Genomic DNA, 26242 nt, shown 5'->3' on the forward strand with positions numbered 1-26242 from the left:
ATATTACTTATTTTGGTTTTCCTATAATGAAACATAAACAAAAACTGCCTGCCTTTCGCACTGCTCTTTGAGTGAGTCACCGAATTGCCCTGTGGCTATGAGCAAACACTGAGCTATCTCTGTTATGCCTTTTGAAAAACAGAGCAGTGAGCTATGCTTTGCTGATAATGGAAATGTGAACATGTATAGAATTGTGCCCATAAAGTAAATTACTAACTAAATATGCATTAGCAAGAGATCCTGAGATGAGAACAATCTTGTGGAGGCAACCAAACTAAGGCCAGCCTTGAGCAATGCCCTGCCTTATTACTTACTGAAAGTCACCATGACAAAGCACAACTTGTTATGAAGGTTATTAAGGTGGTAATGACTCTTTTCATTCAATGACATTGCAGGGATTAACAGGCTCCTGAGAAATGTCTCCTTTTGGTCATTTCCTCCTGTGAGATGCTGCTGCTGCCAGTGTGTCTGCCTCTCCTGCAGTGGTACTGCTTCTCAGTCTTCTACAAACAGCCAAGTGACTGAGATTAACCAGGAAAAATTGCAGTGAGTACACTGTCACGATACATCCCAGGCCCAGCATTTTAGAATGGGTACCACCAACATTCAGTCATATATTCAGGACAGAATCAGAACAGTAAAGTATTCCTATTTCTTTATTTGCATTACCATGCATTTTACAGATTTAGGTTTGTTGAGTAAGACATTTACTGCATGCTGCTAAGAGATGCTCTGACCCAGAGAACTTGGAGCAGGAGCAGGACAGCCACGGGAAAAGGAGATAATGAATGTGGGGAGCAGCCATTCAGTCATTATCAGAACTTTAGCAGGCCCGGGGAAATTCAGAGAAAATAATTAGTTTTGCAGGTATCTGTGGTGACTTTTTCTGAGAAGGAAGAGTGGCAGTGAGGAAAAACACGGAAATTCAAAAATTGTCAAGCTGAAAATGGAAATTGGCACCCTATGTTGATCAGAGGTAGGGCTTGGCCTCTGCATGATGAAAGGGTTGTTGTAGAAGTGGTTTCATCTGAGCAGTCACAGCATGCAGAATTGAGGTGAGTTCATGAGAACAAGCAATTAATTCTGTGAGAAGTAAATCCAGTGAAGGGGGGGGGGAGGGCACGCACCACAGCTTTGGCCTCAATGGATATATAAATTTCATTTCTTACATAGAGCTCATTTTCAGAAGTCTCATAGAAAACTCCACTATTAGGCTGTTCTTCATCTCAGCCGATGATCCCAACTAAGTGGTACAGAAAGCCACTCTTGGCTTGTGATTCATGCTATCCCAAAATAGATGCCTGAATCAGGTCAGTTGAATCCAGTTGAGAAGTGCCAACTGGTCTCCACTAACTGTAAGGACAACCTAAGGTGACAATTCAGATGATACTACATACTGATATGATATCCAAAGTCTAAACTTAGGTGAAATTAATCCGAATGCCTTTGAGCTGTGTGCCATACTTTTGCAGTGTTAAAATTTGGCAGTCAGTTTAAAAGTTAGTGGAGGGGGACAGATGAACAGACATGATCACCAAAGGGTTCCTTCCTTGGGATGCTAGGCTGAAAAATCAGTAAGTACAGGGTAAAGGTGAGAAAATAAAGAGATATTTGTGCATATTTCCACAGAAGAAGATGCTGCATTCAATAAATTATTTGTTGTGTCAACTTGTCTGTTCTAGATTTCATGTCCATAATCAGATTTAAATATTTAAGGTCCCAGATAATAAACTGCATAAAGCTACACACAATAACTTCTGCGTAAAATTCACAACTGTTCATTCAGTCAGATAATGTACTGAAAAAAAGGCAACAAGTTTCAAGTTGACTTATCTTCTTACAGTGTAGAAGTAAATTCAGAAAATTACATTTATTTTGGGAGGCCCTATGTGGAGTCAGGAATTGGACTCTTGTGATCACTTCCGACTTGGGATACTCCATGATTCTATGACTCTATTTATCACTTTAATGGCCTAAAAAAACTCAGCTTTTCCAGACCTCAGGTCATTTTTTGCCTCTTTCTGAGCCCACTCCATCTGCTCAGCAGCCTTGTGTTTGTGTGGGCATCTGAATAAGGCATCCTAGTGCTGGTGTCCCCACAGCAGTTAGAACCACCACTTGTTGCTTGACAACAAGTACCAACAAGCTGCCTTTTTCTACAATGGTAAATGTAGTTCACTTCCCTTTCTGTCTTGCAAGTTTTTGCAGGAATTAATGTATGTTTTTCTAGTAAAGTTAAAGAAACAAAGAGATGAAAACCAGAAGATCAAAGAGATGTCATGCAAAACACGGGTTTCAACAAGGTGAGAATATTAAGTTGTTCTGTGATGGAAAACAGAAAAAAAAAAAAAAAAAAAAAAAAAAAAAAAAAAAAAAACCAAACATCTATTAACTTGTAAACGAGGTTGAGGCTTTCTTCCACATGTTCCTTTCACAGTTCAGCTTGGGTTGCCACACACCTCTGTTTCTGCAAGCCTGGAGTTTGCCCACAAAATCCCTACTAAGGTCTACAGTGCAGATTCACAAGAGCTACAAGAATTCTATGGAACAACTATAGAGTTTCTTTCTGGACACAAAAAAATAATCTAGTCCAAGTTGCTAGGTACTCTGAAAGTTGCAGAAAACTGAGATAGCATTAGGGAATTTTGACTGGGGGAAACAAATAGAAAAATGAATGCATTCCATACATTGTATTAGAAAGACATACATTACTGATAAAATGAAGAATTTCTCTAATGACTTCAACACTGTTTCTTATTAGTCTGCTGAAGGAGAGCCAGCTTTCTCATGCTGATAGCACAAGTGAGTTGTGCAATGGCAACCTGTTCCAGCACCACGTGGCTCTGAGCATTTTATGCCCAGCATAATGTGCAAATATGAAGTTATTGGTTTGCTAGCAAGTTTGCTTATGTGAAACAGGGCCAAGAGAGGATGACTGGACAGAAATGAGAGAGACCTTTCACATTATGGAAGGGCACATGGTACATGAGCCTCATCATAGCCTGACAGCAAGGCTTTGTGTTTTTGCAGAGAAGTAGAAACTAACACAAAAGTTGTTCAAGGACTTCCTTCTGTTAATTTAGTTACAAATAAATTGAGTTTTCAAGTCTATGTGAAATGCAACTTTACCCTGAATTTTTATTTTTGGAGAGGACTGTTACTATATGGGTAACAGCATATAGAGTTGGTAGAGACTAAGCAATTTGACAAATTCTCATTCCTCTGTGGAAAGAATTAGTAGATTTGGGCCATACTGCTCATTGACCCAAGCATTGATCTGTAGCTGCTGCTACAATGTGAGTTCTGTGGGATTTGTCTCAAAGCTGCCTCCTCCAGTTCTAAGTCCCTTTCTCCCACAAACAGGAATGTGCTTCAAAAAGAAAGTCATGACTTTCCCATGGGTTTAATTTCTACAGCTATCTTTCCCCTGAAACTACCGTGCAAGCTGCACTCCTGGATTTTCTGCTTGAAGCTTTTATAAATAATTTACAGTGCAAAGAATTGAAATAAGCCAACTAGTCAGAAGAGAAAATATCAATTGTCACAATTATCCATTTTTCTGGTTTATAGTGCTTCCTACCACTCTTGATAGGAAAGTGCAAAATCTGTGGCAAATGTGATCTATTGGTTCCAATTAGAAATTAAAGTCATTTAGGAAGAACAGGTGCCAACTGGAAAACAAGCAGACAGCTTAAAGGTAATTAAGGATAAAATATTAATCTATTTGCATTCCAGAAGGCTGCCCTTTGAACCTTCTCTGAGATAATACATTAACATCAGGATGAATTGTTGAAGTGCTGTCCAAACTTTTTACCTGATTCTAAATTACAATATCTGAATATATTATATGAATATATCATATGAATGCTGAGTCACTTTCTTATTATTACAGTTAAATAGCATGACATAGCTCAAGCATGGGACCAGCCATATCTTTTTGGCTTCATTTGTTGATATGTCAGAAGAAAAAATTAAATGAATTCATAAAAAGGACCTATCTACTCTTTTTTTTTCTTGAAGAAGGATTGGTCCTCTTAGATTATTCCAAATGACATCAAACTGGGTGTCCAACTACCAAGGAATCTCATTTCCATAGTAGTGCTGCTGTGATGCTGCGATGTAGTTTGTCATGGTAACCATCTCAGCATGATTATATATGGCTGTATGTAAGCACAGTATGGCACACAGATACACAAAGAATGACCGCAGAAAAACCCATCCACAAATGTTAGTTGCTCTCCATTCTAAGCAGTCTGAGATTAAAACAAAAAGATTTTAGGGGGGCACAAGACCAGCAATTTGGTGCCAGTGGAGTCAGCCAGCTTGTGCAGAGAGCACTGTCAGCCTTTGCTAAGAGACAGCAGCTTACTGAATCCCCACAAAATAGTATTAAACTTTCAGAAGTAAAGATCTTACTGCTGGGTCAGTAACTGAAGAACAGCTTTATCCAGGACAGCTCTCTTTGCTCTGCACTTACTGGAGAAAAACTAATAATTTCTGTGGATTTCTGGCAATTACAATTTTACTTTTGGTATCGTTTCTTAAAATAATACTTTTTCCATTGAGCTTTGTTAAACGTTTTCTGACTGGTACCATAAAACAAAGTTCACAACACCAATTCCAGGAAAGGGTATTCAGCTGGTCATATCTGAAGATCCTCATCTGACTCTGTAAAGCTGAAAGTTTTCATCCTTCATATCACTAAAAGTGCCGGTCACTAAAATTAACAAAAATGTTTGCTACTGCTAAGAAGAGAAGGCAAGAAATAAGTCTTCTTTTCATTTGTTGAGAACAAGACTAGGTAGGAAACATGTTTTCTATGTTATAGCTCCTACAGTTGATCCTTTGGGAAGCTCTGCAGTGAATTCTTCTACGAATTTGGTAGGAAATTTCAAATTTGGAGAGGTGAGAGTTGTGCTCTATGTGGAATTCCTCAAACTCCTCAAAGAAATTCCTGCTCTGTTGTGCAGAGATGGAAGGCCACTGGTCACAGGCCTGAGGGCTGTGCCTGCCCTGCACAGCATCCTGCTGCTGCCCAGGCCCTGCACTGCTGCACAGGCCCCAAGGCAAGAATCTGCACAAGGACACTGCAGGGAGAGCTAGGCAAGAAGAACAGAATCACAGAATCATAGAATCATAGAATCACAGAATGGATTAGGTTGGAAAGGACCTTTAAGATCATCTATTTCCAAACCCTCTGGTATAGGCAGGAGCATCTCCCATAGACCAAGTTGCTCACAACCCCATCCAGCCTGGCCTTGAATGCCTCCAGGGTGGGAGCATCCTCTCTGGGCAACCTGTTCCAGTGCCTCACTACCCTCACAGTAAGGAATTTCTTCCTAATATCTAGTCTAAATCTACCCTCTTCCAGTTTAAAGCCATTTTCTCTCATCTTGTCACTATGTACCCTTATCAAAAGTCTCTGCCCAGCTTTTCCCCTTCAGTTACTGAATGGCTGCTAGACCTGCACGAGGGAGCCATTTACAGCAAAGAAAGTACAAGAGCAAATAGCTGGCTAGTTTTGGATTTAGCTCATCTCAACTTCTTCTGATGCCACGAATAAATAGGTTTCTTTTGTCGACAAGTAATGTGTGAAAGACAGTGGGAACACACACTATAGTGTCCTTTTGGGACTGATTCTTTGGGGACAACCTCTCAATGCATGTGTTCAAATGGTCTTGTAAACCTACGAACCACAACACTGCACTGAATGAAAATCAGCATTGTAAAGTCAAACCCTCTAACATCATGAAATGCTAGAATTAAGAATTAATTTAATGTAGCACCCTGCTGTTTATATATTACAGTACATCCTTCAAACAGTACAACTGCAGTAGCATTCCTTTCAGGAGATCTCTGCTTCATTCAGTGTACAGGACCAGCAGAGATTTCTTAATGAGAGTCTAGCTGAGATTTTTATTAGCAGTGTCACTCAGAGAGCTGCACTCTGCCTTGCTTACTGAACCCTTTTTCAGCAAGGCTCTGAATAGAAAATTAAAAATGTACAGTTTTATTTTGGAAGTTCAACTCCCTGTAAAATTCAGCTGAAGCTGAGTGCCTAGACTCTGTAGTTCAAGACAAGAAAATTTAAAAAATGAAGACCAAGCAGGACCTGTGGTTTCAGATCTTTTCAGGTCTTGCCTTCCACAGGCTGTGTGATATCCAGCTGCATTCACTGGGGCACTAATTCTGCTCTCCTGTCAATTTTTCAACTTAACTCTAAAGCCTTCCATATTCTGCAGTAAACACAGTTAAGACCCTTCAGGGAACAGAATCTTTCAGCTCAGCCCCAAAAGATGCACATCTTGTCTGCATTTCTGACTTGCTGCAGCGTAAATTTGCAGAGTACAGAAAAATGCCTCAGGATATCATAGCGAAATGTGAAATTGAAAACCTGCAATTCCCTCTGATGTCTCACAGAATTGAGCACCATATCCAGTACTGACATGCATGCATGTAGAAGAACAGATTCCTTTTAGAAGGATCTTTAAGGTGCTCAGATTGGTCAAAACTAAGGGAATAAGGCAAAACATCCAGTCTTCCTGCTTCCGAAGAGGCAGCACAAGGGCCATATTTGTGTCACCGGGAGCATTAGGCAAAGAGCTGTCTGTGGCAATGGCATCTGCAGGGTGGTATTTGGTGGGATTCCAAAGATTCACCTTTCTCACAACCCTCTGACTGGGATTAGACATACTTCCAAAATAAGAGATGCAAGGAAGAAAGCAACACAAATACTCTGTTTCTCAAAAAGAAGATAAGGTGGAAAAGGTGTCAGAGAACAATCTGTTAAGGAAAACAAACACACACACTCTGCAGGCTACATCTTTCAACCATGGCTTCTTCACACAATAGCACTAGGGTTTCTTCGAACAAGATTTAGGTTTTCCTAAGTAGATGCCATCTTGAGGACTCTACCATACCACATCTAGCCACCTACCAACATAGAGGGTGTAGGGATTCAAGAGATCCTACACTGTATCAGCAGTACCATGTGAATAGCTTGACTACCTTGGGTAGCTTATGTCCAGACATGGACCTTGATTCCTACCAGCCATTTCACTGAGGCTCAGTGTTGAGAAATGTGTAGCCTATCTACTGCCCTGCACCTAATTCTCTAGCATACCTGCCCACTGCACCTGCCTATCTGATGCAGGATACCAAGGCAGTATGTCACTGCGGTGCTCATCTCAACATGCTGTTGCGTGAGGAACATGTTTTTTTTGTGTTTTGGTTTTAATGGGCCTGAAGCTCTATTTCCCATCAAACTCAAAAAGAGGAAAAGAAAACCTTATATGACCTTTCAGGAGAGGATAGCTTGGGAGGTGCCTTTCCTTTTTTACCAGGCTTAGCAGAAGAATGAGGAAGCAGTCAGATTACTGTTAAAATGAATGATGAATCCACATATCAGATCAATGACTGGCTCTGAAATAATACCATATTTTATTATTTTAGGTTGAAAAAGAGAATGGTTCAGAATTTATGAGATTAAAAACTCCTTCAACTGCAGCCAATGGAAACACTGACTTTGACTTCAGAAGAAACAGAAAATGTCTGTTAATCTGAAAAACACTTTGAACAATGGAGGGATTACCACTTGCTGACAATCATTAGCTTTCCTTCCTTTCCTCTGTCTGAATCACATAAAATCTCTCCAGGCAGTACATTTATTTGTTTGCTGTCTAGCTTCATAGTTTCTTTACAAATTTTTGAGAGGAAGATGTAAAGTTGATGTATTTCCAGAAATCTAAGATGGAGGGAGGGGGGGGGAGGGAAACAGAAAGAAAGAAAGCTTACCTAGATTCTGTGGAGATGGCAAGAGAGATTGTGGTTATCAGGTTCTCTCTTGCAGGGAGCTGAAAAATTAGTTTACAAAATATTCAAACTTTATTGGCTGTATTCTTGCAGAGCAAAGCCTTCTTGCTGCTGTGACACTGGCTGATCTGTAATATTGCAGTCAGCCACATATAATCACTCTGTGAAAGGCTATACCATAACAGCAAATAAAAACAACTTGTATATATGGAATGGTGTAAAAGCGGATTGTGCATGAACAGAACTTGGATGTTTGCTATTCAGGGGCAACAGCACATTAAGAAAGCTGATTTATTTACCAGCTTGCTCGTGAGATAAAGACCCTGTTTCCTATCTTCCTTTCTAAGACCCAGACCCAGCATGCAGTCCTATCCACTAGCATTGAGTCAAATCCACACACCATCACAAAATGATTCACCTTTTTCCAGTAAACAGAATTGGCTTGGTGCAGGGTCAAAAAAACACAAGCCAGTGCAAGTGAGGAGAGAAGGGCCAATGAGAGGAGAGCAGTGAGTAGAGCAAAGAGCCTTTTCCAGTATTTGGAAATGAGCTGTCAGATCATCTCAAGCCCAAACGTGTAATTTCACCTGTGACAGCTCTGTTGCAGACTCTAATTCTCTGTTACCTGCCCTATAGACTTGTCTTAACAGCCATCTGCTGCCCGTCAGTAATAAATCAGCCTGGCTCTGAGTGTTGAGCAACAATATGATCTACGGTGAACATAAAGAACTTCAAGAGAAAACTTCAGAAGCTCAGTGATTTAAAATGTGCAGTAGCGTCCAATGATGTTTTTACAAGGCACTCTGGTAACCCCTGGGAGCTGTGCATTTCTTTTCATCTGTAGCACCTTTGTATTCCAAGAATCTTCGTCCTCGCCTCCAGGCAACCTCTTTGGTCAATTAGGAGCACTTCTTTCTGCAACAGATACTGAGAAACGCATGTGGTAACAATACCAAAGCTACTGCAACCCACTGTCCATAGCTACATCTAACAGCAATGTTTGCACAGTGTGTGGGAGCAACACTGAGGCAACAACCTGCTGAACTCTTCCCTCGTGACACAGCTACTTACAGGGAGTAAGTAGTGCTACTGAGTCCACCCATACATACTTTCCAGGAGGAAAGATCTTTCTAGAAACACAAGCTGTCACAGAAAGATACAAATAAGACCTAAAATTAGTTGACTACCTGAAACACTCAACAGAAGGCCAAGATTTCCTTTTTTGATCCAGTAGGTCTGTTTGTTGAGAACGGAAATGGCACATTCATGTTTCTGCTTCACTAGCATTTGGTAACCTAGCTGAAAGCATTGTTGATTCTTAAGATGTCTGGAACATGCATTGGCTCACTAATAAATTTAATCTTCTGTTACCTCCAGTAATAAACAAGATTCTACTTGGGATTTTGAGCAACTATTTCACGATTAAGTTAAAGCTTTTTCCTTGGTGGAGTATTACACAGTATTACACAGCTCTTGTGAAAAGAAAGATTAAAGTAGACTGGTGGAACAAGAGTCATGAGAAATTTGAGAAGTACAAAGGTTTCTCATGGGATAATCCATGGAACCAAAACTTGTGTGCAAGCATACCAAAGGGGAGTCTCCTCTGCCCCCTTAGCATGGATATATGTTGGACCAAAACACATCAGCACTGCTGCCTCAGCAATACCCTTACTGTTTCCTCCTGGAGCAAGAGCACCAATGGATCACAGGGCCCTACAGTTGGAAAGAACCAGGTGGTCACAGCTAATCCCGTAAGCTAAACAGACAGGAGTCCTGCTGTAAGCACCACAAAGCATGGGAGCACAGCGTGTTTGGCAGGCAGAAGTTGTCTTTTTTACATAACTGTGCAAAGTACAGTTCCAGTGATAAAACTTTACAGTATCTTACAGGTTATATGGGGCAAGGGTTACATTTCCTCTACTCTTATCTTTGTGTCCGACGCATTCTTTCACAGAAATGGGGATTTGGGCAAAGACTAACGAACATACGGTTATGAACTACTGGGTAACCACATACTGTTACCGGCAGTATTAGCAAGGGTTAGAATCCAAGCTCTTATTTTCTATAAGCCTCAAATACAAAGGAGACTTTAGGGATTTACTAATGGAAAGCTTGGTTTGGGTTCCAACTCTTACCTCACCTGCTAAGCATTAACTATTTCTTCACACTTAAAATGAAAATCTTCAAGAATTGCATATGACAGGTATAAATATATAGTACAGAGTCTGAGCTGAAACTTGGAATATAAAACCCTGTACCTTGCACAAGGCAATGTTACTAATGCAAACATGAACATACAGAGGTAGCACTATTTTAAAACCTACTTGCATATTGTTATTGTTTTATGATCATAACTTTAGTATCAGCAGTTGAATGGCAAAGGGAATGTGGTTTGTCAAGCCTCCCAGGGAATCAGTCAGAGAAAGTGAGGACACAGCACACATCATTTACCCGCTCCACTGACCTTCTGCACTGGGAGATCAGTAGGTCACCATCAAAAGGTTCAAGTTTCACATCAGTGGTTTGGTAGGGAACACACAGCTTTGCCCAAGTGGTCTCTCATCAGTCCTGACCTTTTCAACAGCGCTCTTTGGAATGGTGCTGTCCCCTGCAAAGCTGGCATTGGGCAGGGATGCCACTAAACCGTTCCGAGCTCCAGTTAGCTACACAGATGCACAAATGACTGTGCCAGTGCAAACAGAAGGGACAGAAGAGAACAGGATGACAGACCATGTCTGGCAAGCTACTGCCCAGTTCACCACCTGCTGGTCCCAGTACCTCTGTCCACAGATTCCTGCCACTATTCTTTCTTACGTGGTAATTTCACTCCATACTTTATGAGAAATTTAGCCTCTTACCCTAAGATAACTGGAACAGCCCATATAGCTGAGGATCTACAGCTAAAGTAAAGCAATAATTATTGTACGTTTTTAAAGGAAGCATCCTGGATCCCACCTGAAGCAGCTTGACATCTCTGCTCCTCAGTTCATCTACCTGCACACTAGGACTATTTATGCTGACTGCCATTTTCCAGTTCCTCAGAGGTGCTATAAATTGTAAAAATGTATTTAAAAATAAAGTGCTATAACACTAAGTACTAGGCCAACTTTTAAAACTGGCACAGTTACTCTACTTAGAGAAATTTCAAAAAAAAAGGCATTTCCAGCTTCCTGCAGCTGAGGAAGATGCAACTGATATCTGGAAACTATTCTGTGTGTAATTATTAGCGGACCTTAGGGTATCCTGGTTTTCAATATATTCCTGAAAAAAGTACTTCTGTGCAATATTATGTCTGAAAATATATTTCTCCCCATTAGCCATAAAGAGCCACAAGTCACACAGGAACTAAGGTATGGCACTCAATGTAAGATTGAGATAGCTTTTCAACAGTTTTACAATTGCAGCCAATGCTATGTAGTAATATTATATAAACACCAGTTATTATTTTTCTTTCCATGTGAACAATGACTTGTTATTTAAGGAAAACAATGTCCAAATTATTAGTAAAATATCAAAGGGTATTTGCTGACTGCCTCAGTCTTTCTTACTGGATGCAGTTCTTTAGATTAAAATACTCTCTGGGACTTAATACTTGGGGAAAAATCAATAGAAGAGAATTTTTGTATAATCTTTTTGCAACCATCCCTGCTTCAAGCTGACAAAAAGATCAAGTGTTTAAATCAGATTCTTTTTTGGGACTTTGGACTTATTTAGAGGCTTGGAAAGCTTTCACTAGAGTTTTTGAAAAGCTCTTATCAAATCCTACTCTGCTATCTCATTTTCTTCCTGAGAGTTAGGTAGTTTCTGCTGCTGCTTTATCAAAGACACAAAACACCTGTATGCATGGCCATTTAAAACAGGGGATCATTCCCATTTGGTTCATTGTTACATAGCCAAAGGCTTCCAGAATGAGCAATCTTGTAAATATTGACTATTCCCATCACAAATCAATCAACCATAATTTAAACCACAGTAACAAAATTGAACGACTAAGGGAAAAAGAGCTGCAATACAAAATGAGCTGCCAGGCAATGAACAGATGCACAAATTGGGTAGGAAATCAGATCCTGTCTTGGAAAGTCTGTGATATTTACAGCTTACAGATCTAATACTGTGATTGTTCAGTACCTAGTGCTGGACATGACCTGAATGCCTGTTGGTCCAAAAGAAACTGAGATACATGCTAGGTACCTATACATTTCCTAGACATTTGTTTTCCTTGGGAAGGAGATCTCACTACAAGGGGACAAATGGAACTGATCCCAGGACAGGACAAGCTTGTGACTCCAGGTTGCTGCTGGACAGAACATCCCAAAGCAGGATGACTGAACCCAGGCTGCCCACCATGGCACACTCCAAGGTGGGAGAACTGCACAGCATTAGGGCTATTCTTTCCTTTGAGGCTCCTGGCACAGCAGTCACAGGCTCTTCTTTCCTTTCCTGAAATATGGTGTTAAAATCCAGGTATGATGTGTTACATCACAGAATTGTAGGGTCTGGAAGAGTCTGCCACCATCAATTTGATTCCCACACTTTAGTTATTTATAAACAGCTATGGGATTTCCTTCTCAGCCTCCTCCAGACTGAAGAGTCCCAGGTATCTCAACCTTTCTTCATAAGGGAGATGCTCCAGGCCCTTAATCATCTTTGTAACCCTCTGCTGGACTCTGGGAGAACCCTGCCTTTTCTGAACCCCGAGAGCTCAAAACTGGACACAGTATTCCAGATGTGGCCTCACCAGGGCAGAGAAGAGGTGGAGGATCACCTCCCTCTACCTGCTGGCTGTGCTCTTTTTAATGCACCCCAGGATCCCACTGGCCTTCTCAGCCCCCAGGGCACACTGCTGGCTCATGAGCAACCTGCTGTCCACCAGGACCCCCAAGCCCTTTTCCACAGAGCTCCTCTCCAGCAAATCAGCCCTAACTGTACTGAGGCATGTGGTTATTCTTACCTTCCAATCCAGGCCATTCTGTGATTCTGTGAAGACTTTATATTTGCTCTTGTTGAACTTCATTGGGTTCTTCTCTGTCCAACACTCCAGTCTGTCCAGATCTTGTTGAATGGTAGCACAGCCTTCTAGTGTGTCAGCTACTCCTCCCAGCATATCATCAGCAAATTTGCTGAGGGTGCACCCCTCCCTTCATCCAGGTCACTAATGCATCTTACTTAGGAACTATTATTTTTTTTTTTTTTCCACTATGGATCAGTATTTTATTCACAGCTGCTAAACTTCTCTATGTAAAATAAGTACATCAGTTTGTGAATAGCAGGAAAGAAAAGGCAGTTGCTAAAGAGAAAAATGTTAGGCATTTATTCTACTTTTCAACTAATTTGTGAATGTTTCAACTAAGCTAATGTTTGGGGTTTTGTGAGTTGTTTTCAGAAATTGATTGTGGAATTAAGACTTTTTGGTGTGTCCTCTTTGACTGCAAGAAAAGAGCACAGACTGACAGTTCTACCCAAATAATCAAGTCGCTTTGTTAGGCTGCACGTCTGAAATCAGTCCTTTGGAAAAGTGTGCTGTCAGCAAAGCCTTTAGAAGGACTTTGCACACACTCCTTGTTTCTGGTCATGCCTCTGTTGTTCCTCATTTCTTATGCCTAAAAGGAATTCATCTGATATTCACTGTAAATTACATGACATGCCAAAGAAAACAACTTGGCATGTGGAGTGGATTAGAAGTCTGTCTGTCTTCAGCTTTGTTACTGAGCATCTAATGTCATTTTATACCAGACAGAGAAGACACTAATTGAGAACCAAGTTTGGAGAAGAATCAGTATTATGATTCGACTGGAGTAGGCCTTTGTTAGTCATCTTCCGCACTGCAAAACAGGAAGACCTTCACTGGATCCTCAGAGATCACAGAATCATAGAATATCCTGAGTTGGAAGGGACCTGTAAGGATCATTGAGTCCAGCTTCTGGCTGCGCAGAGGAACATGCAAAATTCCAACCCTATGTCTGAGAGCACTGTCTAAATACTCCTTCGACTTCGGCAGCCTGTTCCATGCCCACCGCCCTCTGGTGCAGACCCTGTCCCTAACCCCCAGCCTTCCCTCCTCTGACACAGCTCCATGCCGTTCCCTCAGTCGCTGTCACACAGAGCAGAGCTCAGCGCTGCCCTCCGCTCCCTGTGAGGAGCTGCAGCCGCCATCAGGCCTCCCCTCAGCTCCTCTGCTCTGGGCCGAGCACACCAAGGGACCTCAGCACTCCTCAACATGTCTTCTTCTCCAGCTCCTTCAGTATTTCTTCACAGCCCTACTCTGGATGCTCTGTAACAGTTTTATGTCCTTACATTGTGGCAGCTAAACCTGCACACAGTGCTGGAGGTGAGGCTGCAGAGCACAGAGCAGAGCAGAACAACCCCTCCCCTCTCCCAGAGGCAGTGCTGGGCCTGGGGCACCGCAGGGTGCGTTGGCCCTTTGGGCAGCCAGGGCACACTGCTGGCTTTGCACAACTTGTCATCAACTAGAAGCCCAGATCCCTTTTCACAGGCCTGCTCTCCAGTCTCTCATCCCCAGCCTGTACGTACATCCACACCCTGTCCCAAGTACAGAATCTGACATATGCTCTTCTTGAATTTCATCTTATTGTCGATTCCCTATCCCTTTAATCTGTTAAGATGTCTCCATGTGGTGTCTCCATGCTTGAGAGAACTCCTCCTAATTTAGCATAGTCCGCAAACTTACTTAGCATATCTTAAGTCCTCCACTGAAAACATGTATAAAAACACTAAAGAGAACTGGCCCTAAAACAGAGTCCTGTGGAACTCCACTAGTGACTGGCCGCCAGCCTGATGTAACCCCATTTACTATAACCTTCTGAGCCTGACCTGTATTAATCCCAAAAATCTGTTTAGTTCAAGTTACTTGTTAGAAAACTTTCTGCATCAAAAAACAATTGCCTGAGTGCAGGTCTCTCCAATGCTTTAGGGAATGCCTGGAGGCCTCCTAACTCAAAAGGAGGCAGTTACCACATTCGCTCCTCATCTCTGTTGATACTGGATACAGGTGCATACCATAATTTACGGACCTGGATCAAAAAATACAATATTTTTTTTCTATCAAACACTCTACTCTAAAATGTTGAAGGGGGATTGTTCCAAATGAATTCTTCATTGTATTCACAGAATAACACAATATTCAGAAATGACAACTCAATAATCACTTCAAACAATGCTAATCCAAAAATTTTATCCAATGATTTATGAAGAAAAACAAACCTTTCCTTATTCCTTGTAATAACAGCCTCATCACAAGACATCTACTTTTTACTTGTTACTTCTAGTGACAGCTGGTAAAACAAAGCTTTCTTTAGAACAGGGCTTTGAGCAAAATGTCCCTGCCCATGGCAGATGGTTGGAACTAGATGATCTTTAAAGTCCTTTTCAACACAAACCATCCTGTGATTCTATAACTCTATGCCTGGTCTCATCCCTGAGTCTTTAACCTCTATCCACTAGTATATTCTCAAAGCTCCAAGGTACTTTATTTAGATTTAGTGGCAGCTGATTTTAACAGCTTATCAGATACTCAAAATATGAAGTGGGTTGTATTTTTGGGAGTTTCTAGGAAGACAGGAGCATATAAACGCTAGGCCAACTGCTTGCTATTACAGGTACTGTGCCATATATTCTCTTTCTACAACCCTATCATCTTTATCTTAAAAATACACAGCCCTTTTTCTTTAACTATTTCAGCTGGAAAACTCTTCAAGATCTCTACTGATCTTCATCTAATAGAAATTCTAGTCGAACGTAGATAGTTTTTGAATGTTTTTCTAATGGCTTTCAAGGCAAGGATTAGTAAGATCACCAAGGATTTTTTAACTTCAGTACATTTTTTTTTCTTAAAATATTTGTTTCTTGGCATAGCCCTTTCTGGGTGATCATGCTGCATCAACACTACTATAATACAGCTGAATCTAATCTGAAAATGATTTTTCCATCTCTGGGGGGAAAAAAAAGAAAAAAAAAGAAAAAAAAGAAAAATTCCTTTTTATGTTTGGATGCAATTAATTTGTTCCTTTTCATATAAGGCAAGGCTCCTCCATTTAGTTTCTCTTATTCTCTTATAAGTTTCTCAGAGCAGGGAGAACAAAAAGAAAGGAAAAGCTGATATTTATTTAACTGGATGTGTAATTTAATTAGAAAAAATATTCTAATTGCCCAAATGGTAAAAAAAAAAAAAAGCAAACAAACAAACAAACAAACAAAACCCAACACTAAACCACTGAAAATGTACTAAAATTACATCCTCAAATAAATGATAATTTGCTGTGTGGTAAGTAGATACAGCTTCAGGAATGAGGAACAGAGTCTCTACCTGGGACCGAAAAGCAGCTACTCAATAAACATGTGGTTTGGCCCAGTTATAACACAGATCTTGTTGAGGTAAAGTGAATTTGGACTGAACCTTCCATATTAAAGTTCCATGTTGCTAAGTTTAGATAAAGGACATTTTTGAGGAGGAAGTATTTCTTCCCAATAAAATGGCTTTCTAATAAACAATTTCTTTCAAAGACAAATCCAGATTTTCCTTTGGACTGTCTGGAGAAAGTCACATCCCGGGGCTGGGAATGTTGGTACTGGGTTAAACACATCAACCAAAGCCCTGTATGTATGTTTGGAAAAGCTTCTTTTTCTCTTTTTTAATATTAACTGTATTGGAAGTCATTATACATCACATCAAGTGCACTAGAAATGATTATGCAACATTATGAACACATGCAGATATTACACAATGCTTGTGCATCTTGAAGTCATACTTGATGTTATGCATAAGTGAATACTACTGACAAGTGATGCCTGTCAGCCTTAGAATAGTGTATAGTCGTTTGTGCACAGTTCTCTGCAGGGGAAAAGGCTGCATATATCCCAACACTGCCAAAACACAAACATTTAGAACTGAAGGAAAAAGGAGCTTCAGCTGAAGACAGTAAACACCTCATAAACAGAGCTGATACGTTACACAGTGAAGCCAAAGATTACGATGTTAGAGAACAGCTCACATTTTTATCGGTTTTACTGGTGCAAAAGGAAAACAGCTTCGTTTTCTGTCATAAACAGTGTACTACCTCAGTAACTGATAAGCATACAAGAATGGGGGAAAAAAGTAGACAACAACACTGAAACAACTCAAGAACTAGTATATTAGTGGCAAGAGAAAGCCACTGAAGATGAGCTCTTGAATTTCAGGATGAAGAGTAGCATACGTGGTCAACTGAAGAGTACAGACTGCTTGATAGCAGCTTGCATTAGCGTAAAGCTTAGTTTGGAAATTTTGTGTATGTTGCTGGAAATGTACAGAACCGTGTCTAATTACAAGCACACTCAAGGCACTCTGGGATGATAACAAATACCCAAAGCTTCCAAAAACTTCTCTCAGAACACAGCACTCCATGTGAACGGGGATCACAAATCCTATGTAATCCAGGCAGGTTCACCTGGATTCATACAATAACAAATGGAGTTTGCTCTGATATAATAACATTTGCTCCAAAACCAGGACAACTGCCTCAAGAGAAGGAAAGAAGCCACTGGCAGAGCCATTTCATATTGTTTGGAAGCATTTGGCATTGATGGGACTCCTCAGCTGCACCCATTTGGACATTAAACCTATAGAAAACCTGAGATTGGGTGGCAGTGTGGTGGCACTCCGTCCTTTGGCGCAAGTGGCCTCAAATACAAGGTGCCACACATGCAGTCACTTTTGTCCTCTCACAGCACAAAGAAAGCAGAAGTAGGTTCTGCATTAGCAATATTTTTCATCAGACTTCTGTTGCCAAGCGTGAAGATTTTCTAACTCCCCCATTTTTCAATAATCAGAAAGGCTGTGGGAATTTTGGAACTAATGGAAGAGATTATTTTCTTCCCCTTCAAACTCAACAGGCCTTCTTCAGATCTACAACTGTATCTGCAGCACAATGCTTTCAGTTGGAGATCAGCCATGAATGAAAATTGTAGTCAAAACCATGAGGTTTAACAAAGCTCTAAGCCCCTAAAACCAGTGCATAATTTTAATTACAGTGGTCACTGCCCTTCTTCTTGTAAAGGTATTGTCAACATTGCCCTTTTAATGCAAATTTTAGTCCCTGAAAAAATAACTAAGATATTTTAAATTCCAGTGGTTTATACTTCACTATTTTCTCCTTTCCACTAATGCACTTTAGGCTTGCTATTTTAATGTGTTATGGGCCTGTCCTCTCTTTGAGGCACCTCAAATCCTGGAAGAAAGGCAATTAGGCAGTTTTTGTCTATATAATCTTTCAGTTAAGGGAATAACTAATAACACAATTCATCCATCAGTAGGTTTACCACAATTTAAATGTTTTACTAGTCCTCAAACCCTTAACTATGCAATCCTACTGCATGCCAGCCATGCTTTCCCCAACGGCCTACAAAGAAGTAGCTGTGTAAATAGAATGAAAAACAGGGCTCAGACAGAATGAACTGCCAAATCCGAGCCCTCGTCTGCTTTGCAAACTTCCTTACATCCCTCGCTTTTCAATGGTGCCGTCTCAGAAGCAAGTCTCTCCCTTCACCTAATGTTCAGCTCCTTGCTCGTCTCCTTCTTTAATGATGCTTTTGATGGCAGCTACACAGCCCTTCTTCCATTTTGTATCGAGCCTACAAAGCACAGCGAGACACTCCCCTCCTTGCCCGTGAGGAACGCGGCCCCGGTTCCTCCCGAGGCAACGAGCCGCGGCCTCTCTCCCTCCGGCACAACGGGACACAACCCCAGCGCGGGCAGCGCGGCCCGAGCGCAGCCGGCTCAGCAGGGCGAGGTTCTGCCTTCTGGCTCTGAAACCGATCCGTTCATTTGTCTCAAGAGCACCCAAGCGCCCATCTCGCCGCAGCCAGGTGCTTACACCGACAAACGCGCAGGGACGACGAGCACAAGCTCCTCGCCGGCCTTTGTCCGGCAGGAGGGAGCGTCCCGCATTCCTCGACCCTTCAAGGAGGGCCAGGCCGGACCACCCGGCCGACGCGGCCCCCGCCGCCCAGCATCGCCGCCCCCTCCGCCGTGCCCGCGGCGCTGCCCGCGGGGCGCAGGAGCCGGGCGGAGCGGAGCGGAGCGGCGGGGCGGGGCTGCGGGCGGAAAGTGCTGAGTCACGGCCTGACGCGCCGCCGCCGTCACGTGCGGCGCCGGGCTCGGACCCGCCGCGCAGCGCGGCGCTCGGCGCAGATCGTTCCGAGCTCGCGGCGCGACTCGCCGCTCGTTTCCGATCTCCCTCGCTACCCGGGGCCGGCATGGGGTTGCTGTCGCAGGGCTCGCCGCTGAGCTGGGAGGAGACGCGGCGGCACGCGGAGCACGTGCGGAAGCACGGCATCCTCCAGTTCCTCCACATCTACCGCGCGCTGCGCGACCGCCACAAGGACGTCCTCAAGTGGGGCGACGAGGTGAGCCCGTCCTCCCCTCCGGCACGGCCGGGGACCCACGCCCTGCCCCGGCTTTGTTTCCCGCCGGCGGTGCCGTAGCGCGGCCGCCTGGCGGTTCCCGGAGCGCTCTTTGCCCTGAGGGAAGCGCTCCGCCGCGCTCTCGGGGCTGCGCACGCGGCCCCGTTCTGCCTCCAGGTCGGTGCGCGAGGGGCCGCGGGAGGCGGTCGTGCTGCCGCGCTGCCGCGCTGCCGCGCTGCCGCGCTGCCGCGCTGCCGCGCTGCCGCGCTGCCGCGCTGCCGCGCTGCCGCGCTGCCGCGCTGCCGCGCTGCCGCGCTGCCGCGCTGCCGCGCTGCCGCGCTGCCGCGCTGCCGCGCTGCCGCGCTGCCGCGCTGCCGCGCTGCCGCGCTGCCGCGCTGCCGCGCTGCCGCGCTGCCGCGCTGCCGCGCTGCCGCGCTGCCGCGCTGCCGCGCTGCCGCGCTGCCGCGCTGCCGCGCTGCCGCGCTGCCGCGCTGCCGCGCTGCCGCGCTGCCGCGCTGCCGCGCTGCCGCGCTGCCGCGCTGCCGCGCTGCCGCGCTGCCGCGCTGCCGCGCTGCCGCGGGCGGGCCGGCCCTGCGCGCTCGGCTGTCGCGACGGGCCTCGGAGCGCGCGGAGGGTCCCGGACCGGCGGGGCGGGGAAGGGAAGGGAAGGCCGCCTGCGGCTCTACTGTAGGCGGCCGCCGCGGGGCTGCCCTGCGCCTGCCTGGCGCGGAGCCGCTCGGCGCTGTCCGGCTGTAAAGGCCTACGGGAGCTCGACCGCCGCATCCGCACCTTGTGCCGCCGACTCTCCGAGCTGCGCCTGGCGGCAGCCCCGGCCCTCTGGGAGCAGCGCCTGGCGCTTACAGGTGCTCGTTGCCGGCGGAAAACGCCGTTCTCGTGCACGGCAAGACCTCGTGTCCTCCGTGCGTTCTGCTGGCTGCTCGGGGGTTAGCGAGGCAAACTGAAATGCATGGATCTACCTCTGTCTGACACTGGTGTTCCTGTGGATGCTGCACGGCTCAGGCTGTGCTGGCAGAGAAGAGCCTCATGAGCTGTATAGGTTCAGGAGTAAAAATGGAACGGAGAGTGTACTCCTGTTGCTCCTGTACTGAACTTGAGGGTTTCCCCATGAACCTTTAACAGAGGTGCCCACTTTCAGTGTAAGTTAGCCTTATGTTCTCAGGTATGGTTCCATATCCACAGCAGGTGAGGTAGATGCGTGCTGGCCCAGCATCCCTCCCCAGCTTTCCCTGAACTGCTACCACTGCCCAAGCTCAGGACTTGGCCTAAGCACCAGTCACCTGATCGTATCTTAACATGGGCTGTTCTCACAGCAGTGCTGCACAGCGATCCAGCAAGCTGCGGTTAAGGTGAGGCAGGCATTAGGAGCTGTGGAGGAACAGGTGAGCAGCAGCAGCTGCTTGTTGTTGAGTGTGCATTGTTATGTTCAAGTCACTGGGTTCATTGCTTAGCTGTGGTTTAGCAAATGATAGTAACCTCAGGTGTGGCAGCTTATCTTTATTCTGTATTGTGCAGTTTTTGAATAATGCAGCCTTAAGGCATGCATTAGCGTGTTGAGTGTTTGTGCCACTCTGCAGTTGTGCAAAGCAGAATCACATCTGTGTAGCCTGCTGTGCTATAGGCAGCTAGTGGGAAAAGCAGTAAACTTGTTTTTATATTTTTTTCTTCCAATTTCTGGTTATTAGAAAGTGGACCCACACTTACACAGTCCAGCTGAGAGCTGGGCAGTTGTCACTAACTTGCCTTCTATGTGTTTTGACTTTCATGTGTAAAGTCACAACCTGAAGGTATGTTACTGTCTTAAAAACTCATGTAGACAGGAGCCAAGGAGGAGGATGACAGGCCTCATGTAATGATAGCAATGAAATCAGGATAAAGAGAATTACTTCTGTGTTAACAAGATGTTATTGAGACATAGTTTGGCAGAAGATACTTCATTTTTGAGGACTACTTGTGAGCAAAACCCAACTTCTGTAGCACACACTGAGTTTGTCTTTCACTGCAGACAGTGCAAGCATTGGGCAGATTGTTCTAATCTTGCTAAAGCTGTTGTGGGGATGAAATATGATGGCTCCATACTCACTAGCAGACAACGTTAGCCTTGATCGTATTATTATCAGGGTTCTATCACATAGCATGTTCTGTAAGACTCATTGAGAGAGCAGTGGTGGTCCTTTAGGATGCTTATAACCTGCTGTAGACTCCAGTGGTGCCAGATGAAACTGCAGAGAGCCGCTGTATTGCTGTCTGCATCCTGCTGCCAGACAGGAGCACTAAGGAGAGGGGCTGACAGAATGGTGTGGTGGCACTTGTTCAGAATGAAGCTGAGCAGCAACTGCAGCTCCTGCTGCTGCTTTGTACTCTGACTACAGAACTGGGGAGGTCGAAGCATGGGCTCTGTTGCCTATGAGACAGCCAGCTTCTTGCTTGCGGTGTTAGGAGAGCCAGGGTCTCTGCTGAACTGATCTTGGCTTTTTGAGGCTGTTTTCTGGGGACTCTGTTTTTTACCACCATGAAGTTTTTGTGTTTGAACTTTGTTTAAAAAGGAAGGTGTAGGTACGCTGTGGAATAAGACCTGTTTTTAAAAAAAAAAAAATCTTTCTAAACATCTCTTTGAAGCTGTGTTTGCAGATAAGTGTCCTTTGCCCCTTAATTACCCTTCTGCCTCATCTACTTTAAAACTCCTTATTAATGCTTGGCATCTCATGGCTGTGGAAAATACAAAACATCGAACTTTCTCATTATCTATCATTAAGCCTCTCTTTATGATCCTTGCCTTAATGCCTGTCTCACATTCTCCTGTTTTCTTCCTTTTTTCCCCAGCAGCAATGCATGCTTAGCCATGTGTTTTCAGAGAAGTCATTAGGTTTTTTTTCTGTGCGCAGCAAATGCAAAAACCTCCACCTTTTAATTACTGTGTATTAGCAGAGGTAGCAGGCACTACGTGAAACAACTGGATTGTGCTGCTTGAAAGATATTTGGGTATCAAGAGTTTAAAAATTTTCTTTGAGGGTAAGATAAAACCTACTCCACTGCTTCCCACCTTTCCTGCTGAAAGCTGTCTTGTATGCAACCGTGCTGTGCAGTGCCTCTGCTCTGCTGTTTGCATTCCTCTAGCTGACAGCTGTTGCTTAAATTTCACTTTGCAGCTTAATGTGGACGTTCAAATCAGACAAGTGGAATGAGCGGCTCTTGGCTAGGCTCAGTTCCATCACTTTGTGCTGCGTGGGCATGTGTGTGTACAGAGTAACAGCATCGCATGCATATCTGCATATGTGTGTGCATATCCATTAGTACTGACGTGTGATAATTCAAGTTTTCTTGCCATCTGTTTCATCCCTGAATGGGATAGGTTGATGTTCTGCAGGCTGAGTGCCTGTCTGGGCTGGGAAAATGATGCAAGCAAGAAGAGCTGGAAAAGGGAAGTTGAAGGGGCAAAAAAACTGTAAAGAGTGTATGAAAGTGTTTGGAGGGAGATCCCCTCAGAAGAAAAGCTGTTGAGAGCAAGAGTGAGCAACACACGATGGTTTTATTTGGAAGTACATGTAAGTTAGATGGCAGTCTGACTTGTCTTGCTTAAAGAAATTGGATGTAACTATCTCTTCGTTGTGTGAGTCTCGCTGCTGTCAGTGTTAGGCCATACAATGCACTGTGCCTCTTCAGTTGTTGTCTTTGTGCTGACAGAGACTTATTTTAAAGACATGTGAATTTTACTATATTTGGTACTGCATTATATGAGACACTTTGCAACATGCTAGCGTACTGCTTGCAAGTGGTAGTCTTCCTGACTTCATTCTGTTGTGGCTTTTGTTTCCTGCATAATGTTACTTTCTCAGTCTTTTACCTCCTTTTGGTCTGTTTTCTTTTCCTATTTTTACTTTTGATTTACTCTTTTTAAATTATACTTTGCAAATTGAGAGTGGAAATGAACATTTTCTGCTCAGCACTTCTTAATGCAGGCAGCAAAGCATCCTTTCTCCGAAAGTGCTGGAAGAGAAGTCGGAGGGTTTTTGGCAAAGTGACCTACAAGGTGTTACTTCTGAGGAGAAGATCTCTAAAGTTTTCTACTTTTTCCTGGTAAAAGCCTGGGCTGTCAAAAGGACTCCTCATTCTTCTGAATAATTCTTCTCAAGGACCTAGCTACAGTATTAATGTCTTGCTGCAGTTCATGGCCTTTGTTTTTTTCCAGACAGCACAGTGCTGGGATCAGTGACACTGCACCACAGCCTACAGAATTTCAGGCTGGTAAAGTAATCGATACAACTGAAGGAAATGAATTTGGGCTCAGATGCACGTGGTTTGAGGCTCCTGTTTAATATTTGCTACTTATTTAAAACCAGAGACAAAGTCTAGGGCATTTTTTAACAATGATTAATCTAGCTCATCTGCTGTATGAAGTAAGTATAATTCCTGTCTCTGAAACATACAGCTGAAGTTGTCATCACCACTGCTCTAAAAGACTGCAGAGGCCCAGTGAGAGACATGCAAGGAGGTACTCAGAAACAGGCCCTCCGCTGGACTCTCTCCAGGAGATGCCTGTCTTTTTTGTGCTGGAGAGTCCAGAACTGGACACAGTACTCCAGGTGAGGCCTGACCAGGGCACAGCAGAGGGGAAGATAACCTCCCTTGACTTGCTGGCCATGTTCCTTTTAATGCACCCCAGGATCCCATTGGCCTTCTTGGCCACCAGGGCACACTGCTGGCTCACGGCCAACTAGTCAGTAAGCTAATGGAATAGAAAAGCAGCAGATGTAAAGCAGTTATCTTAGAAAGACAACGGTTAGATATCCTGTGGCACAGGATGCCACACAGTAGCTTTAAATCTAAGATGGACGCTTATGTGGATGACAAGAGTAGGCAGTTTATTAAGGCTTTTATTTACAAAACTCCACATGCTGCAAGATGTCCATTGCTGTGTCCAAACCACAATTTTCAGGTGGCTCAATGGGTTTCTTAAAATATTCATCTGAAACTTTCTGATTAGCTTTTTACTGTATATGTTATAAGCAAAATAGAAGAACAATAAATTGCTTTTGTATTTTCCTGGCTATCAGTAACAGATTTTCTTTTTAAGAAAAACAAATAGCCAGGTCTTAATGTGAGGAGTTCATAATCTCACTTTGTTCAAAATGCTCTGCAGAAATTACTTTGAAAGCTTTTCATGGAACTCCTGTGCTAGCAATAACGCCAATGTATTATTGTCTTTAAGAAGTTTCTTTTTTAACATTTGAGCTAATGTCACTTTAAGACAATCAGTTGTAGTCTCCCCCTCCCCCTGCAGAATTCCCCAAACAATGCATATTTGAATTTCTCTCATGCAGAAATTCCTCATGATGGCTCCCTGCCAGATGCAGCGTGTCTGGATGCATCTGAATGGTAGTTGTCTTAATCAATGTGCTTGCCTGCTTGCCACGTGAGGAGAGGCAGCACTCATGAATGATTGGGTTATATGTCACGTGTCTGCCTGTTCATACTTTCCCTCTGAGCTTTGACTAAATAAAGGGACAGTGGCATTATTTGTTTACAGGAAGTTGTGTTTCCTTTGTATTTTCATAGCTGCACTTGCTGTTTATTAGTGTTCCTGGGATATGATTTTAATGCCTTGGCTGCTGCTGCTTGAAAGCTTTGAGTGTTTGAATACACTAATGAATGCAAATATATCTCCTTAAATCTTGATTTGAACAAGGTAGGTGTCCTTGAAGAGTCATCTTGTGTATTCCTTCCCTGGATGCTCTGGCTGACAGTTGTGAAACTACATTTCTGCCCTGCTTTAATCCTTGTATCGCAACTGTAGCGGTTACCCTCCCTGATGATTAAGTATGTGCTTCAGTTCTTCTGTGACCAAATTGCAAGACTTGCTCAAGCTGTAGTGTGGCAGCGCTGACCTGCCAGCTGCTGTGGTTGGGTGCGCTGAGAACGCAGCAGTGTGCAGAGCTCGCAGCTCTGTCCAGTCCTGCTGGAATTAGTGTGCCCCTTCCCTCACACTGCTCATGTGTGGTAGGTGCTGATCTGTTTCCTTATAAAACATGGTATGTATCTGCAGTGCTCTACAGACACCATGAAAAATGGATCTGGTAGCTCTTTCTGTGGAAATTGCTGTGTGTAACTTTCTTTGTACCTGGTATTTGCTGCGGTGGCCTTGCCTGCATTACCTCCTCGGCTTAAAACAGATGGGACTGCAGAAGAGATGAGCAAACAAACAGGAAGAGAAATGCAAGTTGCCTAATATTCAGAAGACTTGAGCTGTTAGGCTGGAAATATGTGGAAGCTTAGATTAGGAAAGAGGACACAAGTCTGAGGGAAGTTTAGCTCCAGAGCTCCCAGAAGTTGTGCTGGAATTTGAGAAGCTCCCCCTAACTGCTGCTGCAGAAAAATAACAAAAAGCACAAACACAAAGATTTGTACATCCTGGTGTTTTCTTTACCCTCGACTGTTAGGAAAGCAGAAGTGATTCTCAATTCTTTCTATCTTAGCAAGTGAAAATACAGGTACAAGTCCTTTGCCTCATATTATGCTTTCAGTTCTCTTTATTTAAACTGTCTATAGGTTTGGAGTTGCTCCCATAAAGTTTATTAGTCTAATCCTATAGGTATTTGGCTAAGTTATACTGAGTGTTTCAGCAAATAGTTTATAGTTGGTTGCTTTTTCTAAAACTAATTTTGCAGTTCATGGAGAATGTCTTATTCAGTTTTCTCTAAATAAGCCATAATTTGTTATAAATAGTGACTGGGACCCACAGTATGCATTGATTTCCTCCTCCACAATCACAGATTTAAATAGAAGGAGTTTGAATTATTTGCTGCTTGTACGTTTCAGATAGAGAAATATTCTGTTGACAGTGAACTTCCTGCCTTGCGTGGATGTCAAATGAATTGCCATCATCTTGTCATGGAATTACCATCTATTGTTTCAGCAAAATTCCTCTTTTGCTACAGACTTGCTCTTCTTGCTGTGCAGAGGTGTTATCTCAATTAATGGTATTGGAAGGGCTGAGTAGGAGGGATGGGTACAGGAA

General features: G+C 43.6%; 1 protein-coding gene across 1 annotated transcript in view; it reads left to right on the forward strand.

Moving 5' to 3' along the window:
* The first annotated feature begins 18924 nt into the window (after positions 1-18924).
* GCLC (glutamate-cysteine ligase catalytic subunit) overlaps positions 18925-26242 on the forward strand; it is a 33577-nt gene continuing 26259 nt past the window's right edge. The window contains exon 1 of the mRNA XM_031611358.2: positions 18925-19212. Coding sequence (XP_031467218.1) covers positions 19063-19212 — 150 coding nt within the window. The 5' untranslated portion in view covers positions 18925-19062. The remainder of the gene's footprint in view (positions 19213-26242) is intronic.

The sequence above is a fragment of the Phasianus colchicus genome, chromosome 2, assembly GCF_987193195.1.
Source record: "Phasianus colchicus chromosome 2, bPhaCol1.hap1.1, whole genome shotgun sequence".
Lineage (NCBI taxonomy): Eukaryota > Metazoa > Chordata > Aves > Galliformes > Phasianidae > Phasianus > Phasianus colchicus.